The sequence below is a fragment of the Schistocerca serialis genome, chromosome 2, assembly GCF_023864345.2.
Source record: "Schistocerca serialis cubense isolate TAMUIC-IGC-003099 chromosome 2, iqSchSeri2.2, whole genome shotgun sequence".
Classification (NCBI taxonomy): Eukaryota; Metazoa; Arthropoda; class Insecta; order Orthoptera; family Acrididae; genus Schistocerca; species Schistocerca serialis.
The window spans coordinates 276,702,848-276,721,301 of NC_064639.1; the positions used below are offsets into that span (position 1 = coordinate 276,702,848).

Here is an 18,454-nt window from a genome sequence, read left to right on the forward strand (position 1 = left end):
AAATGTTGATGGTTTTGGGACATCAACCTGCCACAAATTTACTTTCAGTTCGTTTATTCAAAGGGTACCGTTACCGGTTTCAAATCGTTGTGGTCCATCTTCAGACGGTTTACACGATTTCCTTATAAAATGTGGTGTGTTTTTTACAGATTAATTGTACTAAAATATAAGTAGTACATAACTATAAGCACGCCACACACAAGTGGTTGCGTTACAGATTTTCGTTGCATGTGACTTACGTGAGATGTCGGTTTGGAGTGTTTGTTTTCATAACATTCGTCCAACAGATGTGAATACATCCCACTGCATTCTTATTGTTGCACATATAAATTTTTCTCACTGAACACTTTAGATTTGTCACAGAGAAGATTTCTACCACGCACCACATGATTAGATACATATAAAGAGCTTACAAACATATGAGTGTCAAAGATGCTATGATATATCGTAACATTTGAAGATGTCCTACGTTTGGAAAGGATCATATTTTCACTTACGCAACTGAAATGCATTTTACACTAGCATATAGACATTCATTTTTTGAGTTGATACTGTTACATTAATTATAAAGTTGTTTCTTTATTTTGTTACTATATAGGTATAGTACATTATCTAATTACATTTAGCATCATGAGAATTATAGTAACATATAAATTTGCTGCTTGATCTGCAGATAGGCGTACTAATATTATTTGCTTTGGAGGCTGCAAAATAATTTTTGGAAATTTTTCAGGAAAGGGGTGATACCAAACTCTGTTTGTTCATTAAGGATATAGTCTGGGGTGCTGTTTTTGTGTGTGTGTATTTCTGTTTCTTCTAATATATTCAAGGTGGCTCCTATCCTGCTAGATGTAAAATTTTTAAGTTGTTCTCAGTGTTTCTCACTGGATGGTTTTCTTCAGCAATATGGGCTGCAAATGCAGATTTGTTCAAGTTACCAAGTCTTAAAGCATCAATGTGTTCTTTGTATCTAATTTCAAAACTTCTGCCTGTCTGTCCAATGTAGAATTTTGGGCCTGTATCGCATTTCACTTTGCATATTCCTGACTTACGGTAGGAAGTCTTGGAGGTATTTACATCATGGATTACTTTTTGTTGTAATTTATTATTTGTGGAAAAGCTGATTATGATATTTTTCATTTTAAATAAGTTTGCTATTCGTTATGATAGTGGGCCTATGTATGGGGGAGTAGCGTATTTAGGTTTGGCATCTGTGGCACACTGATTTGGCTTCAGGTGACTGCTGTGAAGTGGATCTGTGGTTTTTGTCTGCATTTTGTTGTGGAGTTTTTCTATTATTATGGGTTTATATCCATTATTATGAGCAACTGTTTTAATTATATTCATTTCCTTTTGTTGGTCTGTGTCACTCATAGGCACTTTTTTAATTCGGTGTAGCATCGTTGTGAAATATGCCATTTTTTGTTGGCAGGGGTGGCAAGATGAGTTGTCAATACTGACATGTGTGGTGTTAGGTTTTCTGTAAATACTAAATTGATGTTTACTGTTACTATTGCAAATCTTCAGCTCAAGAAAGTTAATGCTTTTATTAGTTTCATGTTCAACTGTGAATTTAATATTTTTGTTCATTTTGCTTAGACCTGCTGCTAAGGTACCTATTTCATTGCTTGTACCATCAAAAAGCAAGATTGTAACATCAACATATCTTCTGTAGCAGACTATTTTGTTTGAGGTGTGCTGGTTGGTTGAGAAAAATGTTTGTTCTATATGGTTGATGTAAATGTCAGCCAATATCCAAGCTAAGCTACTTCCCATTGCCAAACCTTCATGTTGTTGGTACAGTTTGTTGTTGTAGCTAAAGTAATTATGCTCTAGAATAAGTGAAAGTATGTTTTGTCTGACAATGTCGAACTTAAGTCATATAAAAAAGAACAGCAAGAAGTACTGCAGGTTTATTCTATGCAATTTCATTGAGGCTATGTCTATCTCCGTATATTTAGAAGAAGATCCTCGTTCTAAATTAACCGAGCACATGCAATAAAATCTGTTCACACCGTCTCTTGGTATTTGTAATGTTTGTATGTGCTCTACACTTGGCCTGAGTCTTGTGGAATGAGTACCTTGCAGGCGATATTCTCACGACACAGAGTCACCTACATGCCTCGTGTCATATTAATGAAGATATATCGAATACAGTCGGCTTCTACTGGAACTGATTAACTTTCGCAACTGTACTGTAGATGACGATAACCTTTATCTTTCAGATAGACATTCTGAAAAGCTTCTGACAGTGTTGCAGTGTAGTCTATGCTGAGAAATGATTGTTAAGGAAAAAATCGATGTGATGCGCCATTTCCGACTTAATTAGCACTTATGGTAGCCAGTCAGGCCGACAGGTGCGCAAGTTCAACAGCCCCATCAGAGACGGTATCGCCAAATATGTTCTTCGCTTAGTGTCCTAAAACCGAAAATGTGAGAGATACACAAACTGCACGTGGTTCGATAGTATGGATCGAACCCGAGCCAAAGGCTGAGTAGTCTCGTGCACTATCATCTAGGCTGTGAGATCAACTGTCGTTAATTGACTCAGAGCCAGCAAAAGTTTAGAAATTTTTCTTTAACAGTTATTATCAGCGAAACGTATCCTGCTACACCATTACAAGCTTTTCAGACCTTTTCTGACCACCCTGTGTATTAACCATCGCACCGCAAATTTGATTTGCATTACCTTGCACCTCACACTGGGGTCCACTGGAGCCCAGTAAAATATTATCATACATCATGTGTTCCAAGCTCATTAACACATACATTGGACAGTCTTACGTATATATGACGTTGTAAATAACTATGTAGTTACCTGTAGTGATTTTCTTATTATTACCAGAATGAGTAACATATGCTATTTATAAAATGTGCATAGTATTATTAATAAATGATATTTTGTATTACTTTATGTTTAGTTGTCTCATATTTGAATGTGTATAATGGAATAGAATGTCTTACTTCACTTTATTTAGTTATTACAATTAGTACCATACGGTATTTATAAATTTGGTAAGTGTTACACTTCAGCACTATGCTGAGTATAAGGTTTTATATATATTTTTTATTACATGAGCCTGACTTGAATGTGTGAAGTAATATAGTGTAATGTAATATAGTGGATTATTTGATTTTTACGGAATATTTTGGCATTAAAGGCAAATTGTGTTTTACTGTCATTTTTAGAACGTAAAAATGGTATTTCAGGTTTATTTTTTCTTACAGTTGCCAACATTGTCAAACCAAAGTTTTCAATCATTGTCTGACAAAGAGGAATGGACGAAAATCAGTTGTCAACTTCAGGTTCCTATTAGTGCCATGGATCGGTTCTAATAACTTTCTCACATGATGTATGGAATAGCGTTTAGTATGTAATAAGTCTCGGAATCATTCAGCATCAAAATCTTAATTCCATATTTGTCCGGTTTTGAAGATATGTATATTCTGAATGGGCATTTGCCACGGAAGCCCATTAGCTGCCCGTCTATTGTATAGTATAAGAAAGGGGTGTGTAGGGATTTGCAGTTGTCAATAAATTTAGTCCAGATGTCCTGAATGAGTGCAAATTTGTCTTCTTGTTTTCTTTCATGCAGGTTGCTTTGTCATCGAATCTTAAACAACTAGTCAAAAACTGAAATAGCCTTTGTGACATTGTAGCGCAAAACAGGGCATTTTCAAAGTTCTTCTAAATTTGTGTGACCAGCCATGTTTTCGCCACAAAGTTACAAGAGTCCAATTGCAGCTCTTAGCTCTACAATATTATTGTAGTGTTATGGTAACTTTCCAGGTTTCAGGTTGAAGAACTTTTGCGAGTAATTTCGTCGTTCTCGTAAGTGACAATCATGTCTGGCATTTCTTCTGTCACTAATGACTGACTTGCTTTAATTGGACTAGAAATAAAACATGCTTGACCCCTTGGTCCTGGGAAGTGAGTAGCTAAATTTCTGGATTTAGTCCTTTCTCTCTTAGATGGTGTGGTTGAAGACGACTTATAGCCATTCTCACCTAGAAAGATTTTTGAAATGAAGGAACTACCATGACTATCATCATCGTCTTCTCCACTCTCTTCTGCACCTGATGATTCCTGTATTTCGACCGAATCAGGATTTTCATCGGAATCTAGACCTCCAAATTAATGTTTTCCTGGTCTAACCCATCCAAAAGTGCAGTATATACTGTATATCGTCATCTGTTATAAGTCTTTAACTCAATGTCGCTGAAAAATAAAATAAAATAATATAGGGCTAATACTGAAAAGAAACAGTTATAAGTTACACACAGTATATGTTTCAAAACTGTGTATTTATCAAGCTATTATTTTCAGTGTGCATAAATGAACTAAACGGAACGCACATTAGTGTAATCAAGACCCCTATGGACGTTCAACAACCTTTACAGCCTGACACTACCGCAACAACAATGCCAATGTTCGAGTTAATCTCGCATACATGTAAGCAGTGTTACCAACCTAATATGCACTAAGTTTCAATATATTGTAGCCAACATACTCTTTGTAATACACAAAAAGTAATACACAGTTAGTTTAATTAGCCACATCCCAGAGTCATTCGATAGCAACAGTCTTTGGCCTACCTATAAGAGTACACACGATTTTTACAGGACGGTCTGTACTAACCTATTGTTGACATATCTTTGTATGATTAGCGTTATTTTCCCTATTGTATCATGAACCTAATGTGTCATTTGATTTATCACGGACAGCACCCCCTCCCCGTGTTGGTGCCGACTACAAATTCTTTCGAAATGTTGGATACTATAAGCTGCACACTGAGAAAATGAACTGGGAAAATGCTCGGAGAACATGCGCAAAGGAAGGTGCGCACCTCGCCATTGTGAACTCTGTGGCGGAAGAAAATGCTATACGCGAAGTAATGAGAGCACACTCGTCAGATAACTTCGCTGCTTTCATCGGTTTCCACGATATCTTCAAGGAAGGGGAATACGTCACTGTCTTGGGTGAGTATCACTATTATGTAAGTAACATATTTAGATTGGCTGGAAAGAATCGTATTTCAATCCTTCAACATGAAAGAAAAACGGAACTCACAGAACAAATCAGTCAGTATTTCGTGTGTAATTTCTGAATAGATGCCCAGTATTTGAGAGAAGTTTCGACTCTCTCTTTCCACCGCATTCCATCTTTTGCTGATAGTACTTGCAGTAAGTAACTGTATGACGTTAACAGCAGGAGTGATCATTTAGGGTTGATGTCCTGTTGACGACTTCAGATGTGGTTCGTACAGGATGAGGAAACATCCAAATATCAGGAATTCTAATTTTCTCTTTCATCAAACAGGACGATCAGAAACAGGCTGAAATGCTCGTAATGCTATTACAAGGTAATCTGTGCTGAGATGGGATTGTTAAGAAAAAAATTCGGTACATGGCACCATTTCCTAATTAATTGCTACTGAAGTTAGCCAACCAGGCCTCTGCGCGCCCAGATTCAAGCGGCCCGCCAGGTGCAGTTAGTGTCACTTGTTCTCGAAGCTTAGGTGAGAGCGCTAATTTTTTTCTGAGTAATTATTTCTTAACACGGCCTACACTGAAACACCCTTACAAAGCTGTTCAGTGCGTTTCTGATCACCCAATAAAAATCGCAACACCAAAAAATAGTTACTGTAGAGTAATGATATTTCGGAAATACGTCTGGATGACATATCTATGTGGTTAACATAGAATAACATAGAAAAAAATTGGTTACTGCAAGCGTGAGACAAGCTATAGCAATTGTGATATGCTGGTACCTTAGTATCCGGTGCAATCGCCATAATGTTGAATGCCTGCATTGTATTGTACAGGTGCCGGATGTCAGTTCTATGCCTTTTGCGTTTGGTCGGTCAATGCAGGGAAAGTTTGCTGTTTATGGAAGATGCTGGAATTGTCATCCGATGACGTCCAATAAGTACTCGACTGGATACAGATCTGTGATCGACAAGATCAAGGCGACACGTCGACACTCTGTACAGAATGGAATGCCGGCACTATCCTGTCGGAAAACACTCCCTAGAATAATATTCATGAAAGACTGGACGACAGTTCGAATCACCAGTCTAACGTACAAATTTGCTGTCGGGGTGCAAGGAAAAACCACGAGAGGACTCTTGCTATCGTATGAAATCCCACTCTAGACATTAACTCCATGTGGATGTTCATTCTGCGATATTGCAGAAAGACTTGACAGAAACGTGTCCAAGTGTATAATTGCTGTCAGCGGTGGATACGACAATGTACTGTCGCAAAAGGACCGGTATCCAGGCGGCCACGTGGCACCGTCGAAAGGGAAGACCATCGTGTTGTGCGTATGGCTTTGGCAGCAGAAATTAGTGTAGCAGTTGGCCCCAAAGTGACACACCGAACTTTTACAAATCGCTTAATTCAAGGACAGCTACGAGCCAGACGCCCTGTAGCGCACATTCCACTGGCACGACACCACCACCATTTCCGAAATCAGTGGTGTCAAGAAAGAGCTATGTGAATGCAGTGTGGAGGTCTACTGTGTTTACTGAGGAAGCTGGTTTTGCCTCGGAGCCAGAATATAAGGCGGCACTGCTTGCCTGTGAATAATTGCAGCCCAAATGTTAACTGAAAATCATTCCTGAAAATGGTTGACAGCCGTAGCCCGAGGATTTTCTTGAGGTCATATATGGGAATTGAGACTGTTGAACATTCCTTGGCTTTTGAAAGTCAATTCATCAGTCCACAGAACAATGTTTGTGATTGGGGGAATTAGTATTCTTTGCTGCAAAGTCGTCCCGAATTGGAAAACCAGCTGGTACAAAGTCCTGTACCTTACTCAGCTTGTACGGATGACGATGATCGTCACACAGAGTTCTCATAACCCTGCTAGAACTAACATTTAGAGCATGAGCAACGGAGGTACAAAGATTGAATTTTTGTTGTCGGACATTTGATGTACTCGTTTATCGAAATCATGACTGTGTGTACTCCATGGTCGATGTCGACCAGAGAAATCTCTTTCAGTGTGCCCCTTTCACGGAGAAGATGATCCACAGCCCCAAATGGCCTCTGATTTGGTATTCGTCTGTTTGGATAACGTTCTGCGTATAAACGCCGTGTTCTTTCCATAGTTCCTGCTGCTCCAAAGGCCAAGTGCATGTCTGCAGGTACATTCCACACAAAAGATTCCATGTCCTGCGCATAGCAACACAGTGTTTTTACATTTGTAAGTGCATACTGTTGTTCCATAAAACATTATCTTACCTTTGGTAGTACAGCAACTGTTTACGAATTGCGTTGAGGTGGAAACGAAGAACACATTGGACAGCACATTGCATGAACATAGCAACGAGTGAGGACTAGTACAAAATTTCTTCGTTGGGGCGCAGTTACGAATGAAAACAATTCGAACTTGACTTCAGACAAGCGTTGCTCTGGATAATATTTCTATATTAGAGCTAAAATATTCGTAAGGATTACCTTACCAACCAGTTCCTCCAGTCCGTATGGTAGATAATATCACAGTGGAGTATTCAGCCTACCAAGCAGGTTGATCACAATTAAATCACTGACATATGTAGTTCATGAAGAAATATTTCGTTTCATTTTTCGTGATATATCTACGACAAGTGTGTTACAATCACATTTTCGTAGTACATCTTCAACCAGTGCGTCATAATATGTCTATAAGATGTAGGTTAGAATTTCATTCACTACTACCAATACACCTTTTCCAAACGATGATTTTCTCCACTGTGTACAAACTTTAGGGACTGATCGATGAGAGGATACGGGGCAAAGGAGGACAAATGAACTTATATGCGGAAATGCATGGTTCCCATGCTAGAGACAATTTATACAATAATACACCGTTACAGACTTTGTGGCCTAATACGCGCTGTACCATGCAGCCACAGATATACTATGTGTTGATAATGGTTTCCATGTGCCTCCACTAATGTGTGTACGCGCTGTAGCATGTTCTGTCTCACACATTCATATCGGCCTGGCTGCACACGAACAGTGTCAAAGGCAGCGTGAATACGCTGCTCCACTGTCTCCACATCTGGAAAGGGCTCTGCATCCACGATACTTCTGAGTCGACCTCATGACGAAATCGCAAGGAGTGAGATCCGGCAAACGAGTAGGCCATGGAACCGGGTCCCATCGTCCAATTTGCCGGCCGGAGTGGCCGAGCGGTTCTAGGCGCTACAGTCTGGAACCGCGCCACCGCTACGGTCGCAGATTCGAATCCTGCCTCGGGCATGGATGTGTGTGATGTCCTCAGGTTAGTTAGGTTTAAATAGTTCTAAGTTCTAGGGGACTGATGACATCAAAAGTGCTCAGAGCCATTTTCAACCCTCGTCCAATCCATCGACGAGGAAAGACTCTACTGAAATGCGTCTAGATGTTAATAGTGAAGTAGGCTGGAGCACTCTCATTTAGCATCCACATAACTCCTTGAATTATCACTGGCCTTATTCCGGCAAGGGGAAGCAAAATCACCCTCAAGAAACGCTGATACTTCCGGCCTGTTATGCGTCGGGGGAAGAATACTAGTCCCAAAATATGGTTTGCAATTTCCCTGCCCACTGTTTCCAGCGTCAGCGATGCTGATGATTCTCTGTCACCATACCATGGGGTTCTGCATACTATCCCACGGATAATCGTTATGAAAGTTTAAGATGCCACTGAGCGTAAAGGTGGCCTCATCTATGAATAGGGTGGATGATACCAACACCGAAATCTTGGTTGTGTGGTGAAGAAACCAGTGACAAAACTGCTCCTGATGTGGAAAGTCTGTCGGTAATAAGCCTTGCACAAGCTGTGAGTGACAAGGTTTGTAAAAGTTGTCATGGAGAATGTTCCACGCGGTCATATGGCTTACCCTGTACTGGCAGGCCAACCTCCTGGTACCGATACGGCAGTCGCCTTCTACAGCATCCTCCAAATCTGGTGTCGGATCACTTCGGGTATGTCCTTCATGATCTCCTGCTTCCATAAACATTCCTGTCTCATTCAAATGACGAAACACTGTTGCAAACATTGACTGATGTGCTTGTTGTCGGCGAAGATGGGTCTCCTGATACAACCTTGATGGCTGCCGCACACTACCATTTGCCTTTCCATAAGTAAACACCATGTCGGCGAGCTCTCGATTCGAAGGGGGTCGTGTAAAGCGGTTGCAGTAATCGGCGAATCGCTCTACATTTGAATACGAGCGATGTCTCTATTCGACTGTGTTGGCAAGTATGGGTGAACAATGGCCGAACACAGCATCAAGAAGAGAGCCCTCAGCCTAGAGAGAAAACAGGACGTGAGGACCGAGCAATCATCAGAGAGGCACTGAGAGCAAAGTGCAGCTTGTGTGCCAGTGATCATAAGGAACCATTGTGTACAATGCTGTATCAAATCCACTACAAGGTGAGTTAGCAAGAGAAGTGAATCGGACGCAACATTACCAATTACCATGACAGGAGAGGGCACTCGGGCGTGACGTATGAGATACAGTACGACCCTGTAGGAGGAAACGATGCACACTGTAACTGTGGCTGTATTGTACAGTGCGTATTAGACCGCTGTCTCTACAACAAAGTATGATTGAATAAATGGTCTCTTGCATGCAAACAAAGCTTTTCTGAACTTAAGTTCATTAGACCTTTTTTGTTCCGTATCCTCTCATCCATCAATCCCTAGAATTTGTACACGATGGAAAAAATCACCATCTACACGTGCAACATATGGGCTACAATTTCAGTACACTACATGAACATCACATGTAGGTTACAATTTCAGTTTACTTCTTTCCTATGAGTACAGTATGTAGGTTATAATTTCAGCACGTTACATGTACAGTCAGTGGGACATCTCTAAATCCCCCACTCCCCCCGCACCTTCAGCGTACACCCATTGTCGTCCAAGTCCCGTGAACTTCTGACACTTAACCATGTCCTGAAACTGAGCCACGCGAGTGAGTAAACTTCTAGGATACGACGTGCCTGTGGGCCTCTGAATCGCATTTCAGCTGTTAGCACGTTACACGTTTTTTATGGCTGCATTAGCATGAAAATGAGTGATTCAGTAGGAAGCAGTTTGGGTCACTTCACATTTGATATTCAGTTGTAAGAACTCAATAAAAATTTGAAACTTCGACTTTGGTTCTACAAAAGGACCGGAAGATGACGTGGGGAACTTGGATTATCATAAATGAGTGCCATTTTTTCGAGCCTGCAAAACGTATTTAGCCTAGGAATAAGGGTTTTTGCTCACTGCTCAAATTTAACATTTATTCCAATAATAAATTTTACGTGTCTGAAATGATTGTTTCCTATGCTTCAGGTGAACCTCTGAAATCAAGTGGCCGCGTAAGTTGGGCAAAGGGGGAACCCAATAACGGGATGTTCCCCGGTTCTCCGGAAGGCGAGGACTGCGGGAATATTTATGCGGACGGAACCATCAACGACTGCAGGTGCACCCTGGAGATGCCATTTGTGTGCGAACAGAGTCTCTAATGCTTTTCGGTGCAGACTCTTTTGTATCCTACAGTTAGCTGTGAATTGCTGCAACTTCAACACCTGCGCTTGGTTGCAAATTATGGAAGAAACAAACTGCGCATCAGCTTCTTCTGCCAATAGGAAGATGTTACAAAGCAAAACATAAAATAAAAATCATTTCTTCTTCTGTTAGCGCTGATTATTCGTACAAGGAGCCAATGAGAATGTTCCTAAGAGTTGCATTTATTATACTGCCATTTGTATCAAAATTTTTCACGTTTAAATTAACGCTAGAGTGTATTTACCTTCCGTGCGAAATGAAAAGTGTTATTGCCGTGTTTATTCTTTAAGCTTAAGAACGTCGAATCACAGGCAAATTTATATTTTTAAAACGGTCAGTTCTGAGGGAGTGCTTGCAGCAACTAGTTTTTATTCATATTCATTCTACTGACCAGTACAATTAACCCTTTAAGCGACCATACAGGAAAGCTTTCGCACGAACTCTAGGTTTCGTTCATTGGCAACAATTATGCATGTACATTTCAAGAAACACACGCAATTTGAAAGATGTGAGCAGCCCCCTATTTTTGAGACGATTTGTTGCAGTATTCAAATAGTAAAGTGGAAGGCCACTATTTGATCATGCCCTTTGCGGAACACTTCAAGAAAAAAGATGTATGGAAAAGGCAAAAATGTAAACTTTGGCGGGCGATGGATGAATGAGCGACGCTGCACTGCAATTTCGGAATCTCTGTCTGACTCTGATGTAAAGTTACTAAAATCATGCTTGTCATGCACAGACGAACTGCGAGAGAATTCCGGATCGGTGCTCCTTACGTAGTCTCTCAGTATTTGCCGCTTGCAATTCGAACAAAGCTGTAGCCATCACCCTCGCCCATTGTGGCGCACTTCATCTCTCGTACTTGAATCCGTGGGAGACGTCTTAGCGTGTGAGTGAGTGAGCATCGCTTTCGAAGAGAAGCGAGGACTCCGCCTATTGTTGTCAACCACAAACAGCGGTTGCGTCACCACAGAAACAGTTAGTTACTCGATACAGATGGATAATAAGCCGTGATGACTCAAATTTTTAGGAAGATGGCCACCAAGAGCGTTGTATTAGTGTTGGATCTGTCCGTGGACTTCGGTTTCTTCGCAATGTACAGGTGAGCAGAAGTGAAGGCCTCCAATACGAAACTGCACTTATTGAGGGTGACCACTACTGGAAAGTAATAATTCATATCACATTTCTGAAGTGAAATAGTTGCTCTTATCGAATTTAACAACAGTTTTACTGATACCGGTCATTATTAATATTATTTTCCATATTTCTGCTATGATTCCGTCTTCCCCGAGAGACTTCTTGTTCTTCAAAGAGTTGATTATTTCCTTTAGTTCTTTAACAGATGGTGTTTCTGAATCAGAACTGGATGGGGGTTTCTAAAAATCTAATGTTCTATCTGAGACTCTCAGCTGTGAAGTGAGTGAACATGCTTAGCTAAAATTTGGCAGTTATTTCTCGTGTTGGTTTTCAGTGATCTGTCAGGACGGCGAAAGCACAGATTAGGTGGTTGTTACCAGTCATTATTTATTCCCACAACGTGTTGAAACCTCCAGCACCAGATGAATTTATGTGGCCTGATATGACTTTTATGTGTAGTTTTACGACTCTGGAGTACCCTGTGTCACTGTGCAACAGAGAAAAACGAGCAGTGTTTCTGAACGTTGCTCAAAGTTTTGTGATTGTCTTTGACTGAAAGAATGAACAAAACATAAATGTTAAAGTAAAATAAAAATACATCCAGTGCTAACAGAATCGTTTCCCCTGTTGTGTTAGATGAAATACATGATCACGCTTTGTGAACACTGAAGGGAGCCAATATGGTGTCTAGAAAATACTAAGTTCAAAGAACATACAGGAAAAAATTCCATTTCAAAGTATCAAAGCTTAATGCTGATCTTAGATTGTGTAGTGCGTAAATGAACATAAATGTAAATGCAAATGCCTTCAGTGGTAACAGACCCATTTCTGTCAGCTTTACGTAACTTTATACTTTCTGCACATTTATGTAATCTTGATGACATGTTAGATATATTAAGTGTAAATATAATGTTTCCAACTGTGTAAAAATGGAATATCAATGATAATTTACATGCTGTAGCTATGTTACATTGTGTGTATGTGTGTGTGTGTGTGTGTGTGTGTGTGTGTGTGTGTGTGTGTGTGTGTGTGTGTGTTTTGGAGGGCGAGATTGAATTCCAGAATTTGTTGTACATCAAAGCCGAAAATATTAGCCGGTAAGGCAAAATCGGAGCTGAACTTTTGGACCAATATGTCTAAAAAAAAAATAAGAATTTCCGTGTGTGTTTGACTATCCGTTTATAAGCTTAAGGGAGTTCTATTTATGGCATATTCAACGCTTTCAGTCTGTCTGCCGTAGGCCACGAACATTTTTTTCAGTATTTTTGTACGTAATTATCATTCTTTGGCCACAGCAGGATATTCGAGAATGAACCTTTGTTGAGATAACCACTTTTCAGGCAAATGTCAGATAAGTTCTTGGTGGGATCGAGGAGGCAACGGCTTTGCCGAAGTGGATACGGCGGTTCCCGTCAGATCAGCGAAGTTTACCGTTATCGGGCGTGGCCGGCACTTGGATGGGTGACCATCCGGGCCGCCATTCGCTGTTGCCATTTTCCGGGGTGCACTCTGCCTCGTGATGCCAATTGAGAAGATACTAGCGGCTCCCGACAAAGAAAACCATCGTAACGACCGGGAGAGCGGTGTACTGACCACACGCCCCTCCTATCCGCATCCTCAGTGAGGATGACAAGGCGGTCGGATGGTACCGGTGGAACACTTGTAGCCGGAAGACGGATTGCTATTGGTGGGATCGAGATATTCCCAGTGTGCTATATTTGGGAGGGTATTTCCTGCTATAGCATTTGACTTGCAGCCATAGCTAATCTCTCGAAAACCTTTGTTCGAACAGGAGATGGGAACTAATTTTAATTCAGTCGGGCATTACGTTCGAGAGGAAAAAACTGGAAACTTGAGTGTACGTGAAAGTGCACTTGTTGATGCACACATAGAGCAAGGCCGATGATTTGCTCAATATATGAAGTGTACCCGTACATAAATCAAGCACTTTTTTCACTTCTCATTTTTTACTGCAAGGAGCAGAGCAGACTTTGAAATCCTGTTAAAGAATGGCGGTTCTTTGCAGCCAGAGACCCAGAGGGAATCGTAGTTAGGAATATTTGTGAGGGGACTTGGAGTTCCTACTTTCGAGTGGTAACCAAGGAGGGCCTTTCAAAAACCTTGGCGAGTACCGGCGATTAGGGACTATTTTACTTGATTTCTGGGACAATATTATCAAAAAGTATGTATATCTCATACCTGTCTCTATATATATCCTTGTACATCTTCTGTGCACAAGAAACTGTCACTCCGTTCCCGTTTGTCACTTTTTTTAACTCTTTGTGCAACAGTCGTGTAGATCTGTAAGTAATTACCTCAGACACGTCAATAGCTTTCACTGAGGCGAATTGTGAATGTGAAGTCCGTAAAAAACTTTGACGTAAGCCAGAAATTTCATAGAAAAAAAGACATACGACGTGTTTGTGTCAAACGTGCGAAAGACTGGTGGACTAGGCCACCAGATGACGACGAGTCCATTAAAAACAGAGCAGCATCTCTGAGACGTCAGAAATGAGGATAGAATTAGACCGTGATGCTACCGAGGGAGCATCCCGAATGTTCATCTGAAGAGATCTGGGAAAACCACGGAAAGCCTCAATATGATCAGTCAGACGGAGGTTTGCTGGTTGCTCCTCTGGTAAGCGAGTTCAGTAGCTTATTGTAGCCACTGCGTCAACCCGCCCAATAGATCTGTTGGATACACTGGGGAGAGCTCTGCGTTTAGCGCGATTAAATAATAATTGGGGACCTGTGACTGGTCTTATGCGACCCGCCACGACTTTCTCTCTTGTGCAGGTCCAACAATTCATTGGCTTAAAAGACCAGCAACTCAATTTATTCTTTATTTATTTAGTTTTCTCTTACATTTGCAAGTAATCTATAGTGCTGAATAGTTTCGAATACTTACGTCGATTCTAAAACCATGGCCTACATCAGAAGATACAAAATAATTGAGAATATGTCATACAAAATATACCACTTCTCAGTCTCAGAATAATACTTGCACTTAGTATCTTCAATTATTTGTTGCTTATAATCTAACATCTGTCTTCAACTAAACGTTTGCTCTCTAATTCTCCTTCTAGTATCATATTATCTACCCCCTTGTATCTTAACTCATGTTCTAGCTAATGTTTTCCTTGTATTGCTTTCCTTGCCTTTTCTGCGAAGAAATGCCACAATCAAGCATTCAGTGCCATTACCATGCTGTCCTCCAGATGGACATTCTCAGAAAATTCTTTTCCTCGTTAAGACCTATGTCTGATACTAATAGAATTTTGTTAGTTAGAAATGGTCACTTTGCCCGTATTAAGCACCTTCTGATGACCTCCTTGTGTCGTCCATTACACGTTACTTTACCTCCTCTTTCAGTACGTCATCTCCAACTTTGATTCAACGCTTCTCAGTCTCCTAATTTCTGCTTCTCTTTAACGCTTCCATTTTTCTTTGGTCGCTCTCGATCCATATACAGTACTACGCAGACAGTTCATTCCATTCGATCCAACAGCTCCTGTAGTTTTCATATGGAGCTGCAGTTTCCTCAGTGGACTGTATCACTGATAGCATTTCACCCATAATTTCATTCCGTTTCTGGGCCATTCTTTTATGCCGGCCGAAGTGGCCGTGCGGTTAAAGGCGTTGCAGTCTGGAACCGCAAGACCGCTACGGTCGCAGGTTCGAATCCTGCCTCGGGCATGGATGTTTGTGATGTCTTTAGGTTAGTTAGGTTTAACTAGTTCTAAGTTCTAGGGGACTAATGACCTCAGCAGTTGAGTCCCATAGTGCTCAGAGCCATTTGAGCCAGCCATTCTTTTATTTCCGCCTTTGCTACTGGTGGAACAGCAGAGGAGAGAAAAGGTCCATATTCGTCACATACCAATTTTAACCAAAGCACTTTCCTCCCCGTCTTCAGTTCTCATTGTTTGCTCCTTTTACTTAAACTTGTTGTGTATTGCCTATCTTTTACCGTCGGGTATAACTATATTTGTAAAGATTTCAAACATCTTCTATCACTTTCCATAGTCCAACACGTTTTTTAGGTCAACGAATCCTATGAATATATGTTTTGATGTTTCTTTATTCTTGCTTCCCTCGTTGGTCATAACGTGTAACAACCTTTCTGCTGTCTTTAACTTTCCACAGACTAAGATAAGAATGGAAGTCAGGATTCTACTACGCGTACAAATATAGAACAGAATGCCTGTTCATACGAATGTATTTTGCTCTATTGCTATTCGCAAAACGAACCCCATATAATGCAATCAGTCTGAAGAATTTAAGGCCTGTTCTTACATTGTGTTTCTACTAAACGGTAGAAGTTTTCTTTGAAAGGTTGCATTGAAACTTAAGAATTCTTGCAACACGAAGATTGTTTAAAAAGTAACCAGAAATTTATAATTTTGCGTGTTGTATTAGTCCTATTGGCATTACTTTTTTATCACTGTGTCGGCCGCTGGTGGCCGAGCGGTTCTGGCGCTACAGGCTGTAACCGCGCGACCGCTACGGTCGCAGGTTCGAATCCTGCCTCGGGCATGGATGTGTGTGTTGTCCTTAGGTTAGTTAGGTTTAAGTAGTTCTAAGTTCTAGGGGACGTATGACCTCAGCAGTTGAGTCCCACAGTGCTCAGAGCCATTTGAACCATTTTTTTATCACTGTCTTCGTAAACAAGTCATAAAAGTATGTGTACGATGTTATACATATTGGGTATTTACTCTGTTGTCAGCTGTCCAAAAGGTTATAAGTCTTTTGGTAGCGTTAACGATTATTTGTTTTGTATAAAAATAGATTAGAGAATCTGTATTACATTTCGTTATAATAATGGTATAAAATGTATAAAATTTTTATAAATCTTAAATATTGCTTTTAGTGAGACTGTTATGAGTAAACAAAGTGCATACAAGAGGTATAAACATTTCGAAGCAGGCCTTAAAGGACAGCAGTTTTACAAATATGGATGAGATATCGCGAGGAAATAGTTCCTAAAGTGTTCCGGGAATTGGAAAATGCACTGCCCTAATTGTATAGTATGTAACAGGGAATATTTTGAAGACGATAACATTTCTGTAGATTAACAAATAAAGTTATTACCAAAAAATAAAAAAAATAATGTGTGAACGCACCTCGTATGTAAAGCTTTTTACTACTAGTCCAGAATCGGTGTACATGTTCCGAAGGAAATTTCAGCAGTGTCTAGAATAGCTATTGCGCATATGTTTTTAGCAATATGTCTTAGAATTAAGTGAGTAGTAGCCGAGATAGAGGTTTAGTGACAGAATACATTCAAATGCTGCTCTTCGATAGCATCAAAGGTTTTACGTAATTGTGAAACTGTCCATAACGATGGGTTTCCTCCCAAAATTATTAGTTTTCCTTCGTGGCGATTCCAGTAAACCATGCGGTTTTTTTCGCGTTCCTTCATTGTGCGTCCTATTGCGACGACGCTGACGTTTGCATAAATTGCAACCCTTTGATTGGGACTGGTAATATTAGCCAACAGATCTTTTTGTGTCGCCTCCTTAACACACGCTGTAATAACATTAGAAACGATCGAAGGCTAGTTGCTTCCCAAATACCTCCTCTTCTTCGTATTCTGCTCATTTGCTTGCAATGCAGGGTGATTACCCATCTCTTCAGGAAACCGAAGTAGATCAGTGAATATACAAAGTTAACGAGCTGACATTGTCAACTAAGATCACACGAACGAGGTCATTAGTCCCCTAGAACTTAGAACTAGTTAAACCTAACTAACCTAAAGACATCACAAACATCCATGCCCGAGGCAGGATTCGAACCTGCGACCGTAGCGGTCTTGCGGTTCCAGACTGCAACGCCTTTAACCGCACGGCCACTTCGGCCGGCATAAAAGAATGGCCCAGAAACGGAATGAAATTATGGGTGAAATGCTATCAGTGATACAGTCCACTGAGGAAACTGCAGCTCCATATGAAAACTACAGGAGCTGTTGGATCGAATGGAATGAACTGTCTGCGTAGTACTGTATATGGATCGAGAGCGACCAAAGAAAAATGGAAGCGTTAAAGAGAAGCAGAAATTAGGAGACTGAGAAGCGTTGAATCAAAGTTGGAGATGACGTACTGAAAGAGGAGGTAAAGTAACGTGTAATGGACGACACAAGGAGGTCATCAGAAGGTGCTTAATACGGGCAAAGTGACCATTTCTAACTAACAAAATTCTATTAGTATCAGACATAGGTCTTAACGAGGAAAAGAATTTTCTGAGAATGTCCATCTGGAGGACAGCATGGTAATGGCACTGAATGCTTGATTGTGGCATTTCTTCGCAGAATAGGCAAGGAAAGCAATACAAGGAAAACATTAGCTAGAACATGAGTTACGATACAAGGGGGTAGATAATATGATACTAGAAGGAGAATTAGAGAGCAAACGTTTAGTTGAAGACAGATGTTAGATTATAAGCAACAAATAACTGATTTTTGGTGCCCCTGTAGGCCGGTGGCAGGGTTCTTCCGGAAGAGGCTCCTTCCCCCACCAAAAGCGCTGTTCGCTCTTGAGTTTACAGACAGACTATAGTTTGATGTATGAGTAATTGCTCACAAAATCTTCATTCACTCTCTGCTGCACCAGGTGTCAGACGTGTTGCTGCGCCATGGCTAAGACACTGACCCCTGTGCTCAGCTCCACACACGACGCTCTGCATAAACACAGGCTCTTGTCTTGTTACACTACGTCACCAAGTGGGAACGAAAATTGTAGCATAATTTTTTTTTTTTGGTCGTCAGTCTACTGACTGGTTTGAT

At 40.7% G+C, this 18,454-nt stretch overlaps 2 protein-coding genes across 3 annotated transcripts in view; both read left to right on the forward strand.

Annotated features, from left to right (window-relative positions):
- Positions 1-18,454, forward strand: part of LOC126457036 (uncharacterized protein K02A2.6-like) — a 432,608-nt gene that overhangs the window by 112,491 nt on the left and 301,663 nt on the right. The window lies entirely within an intron of this gene.
- The window catches only part of LOC126457037 (hemolymph lipopolysaccharide-binding protein-like), a 480,588-nt gene that overhangs the window by 30,386 nt on the left and 431,748 nt on the right, over positions 1-18,454 (forward strand). The window contains exons 4-5 of one of the 2 annotated variants that reach the window (XM_050093025.1): positions 4,726-4,980; positions 10,324-10,670. The exons of the other annotated variant lie outside the window; for it this stretch is intronic. Coding sequence (XP_049948982.1) covers positions 4,726-4,980; positions 10,324-10,496 — 428 coding nt within the window. The 3' untranslated portion in view covers positions 10,497-10,670. Of the gene's footprint in view, positions 1-4,725; positions 4,981-10,323; positions 10,671-18,454 lie in introns of those variants that run through there. 2 annotated transcript variants of the gene reach the window in all.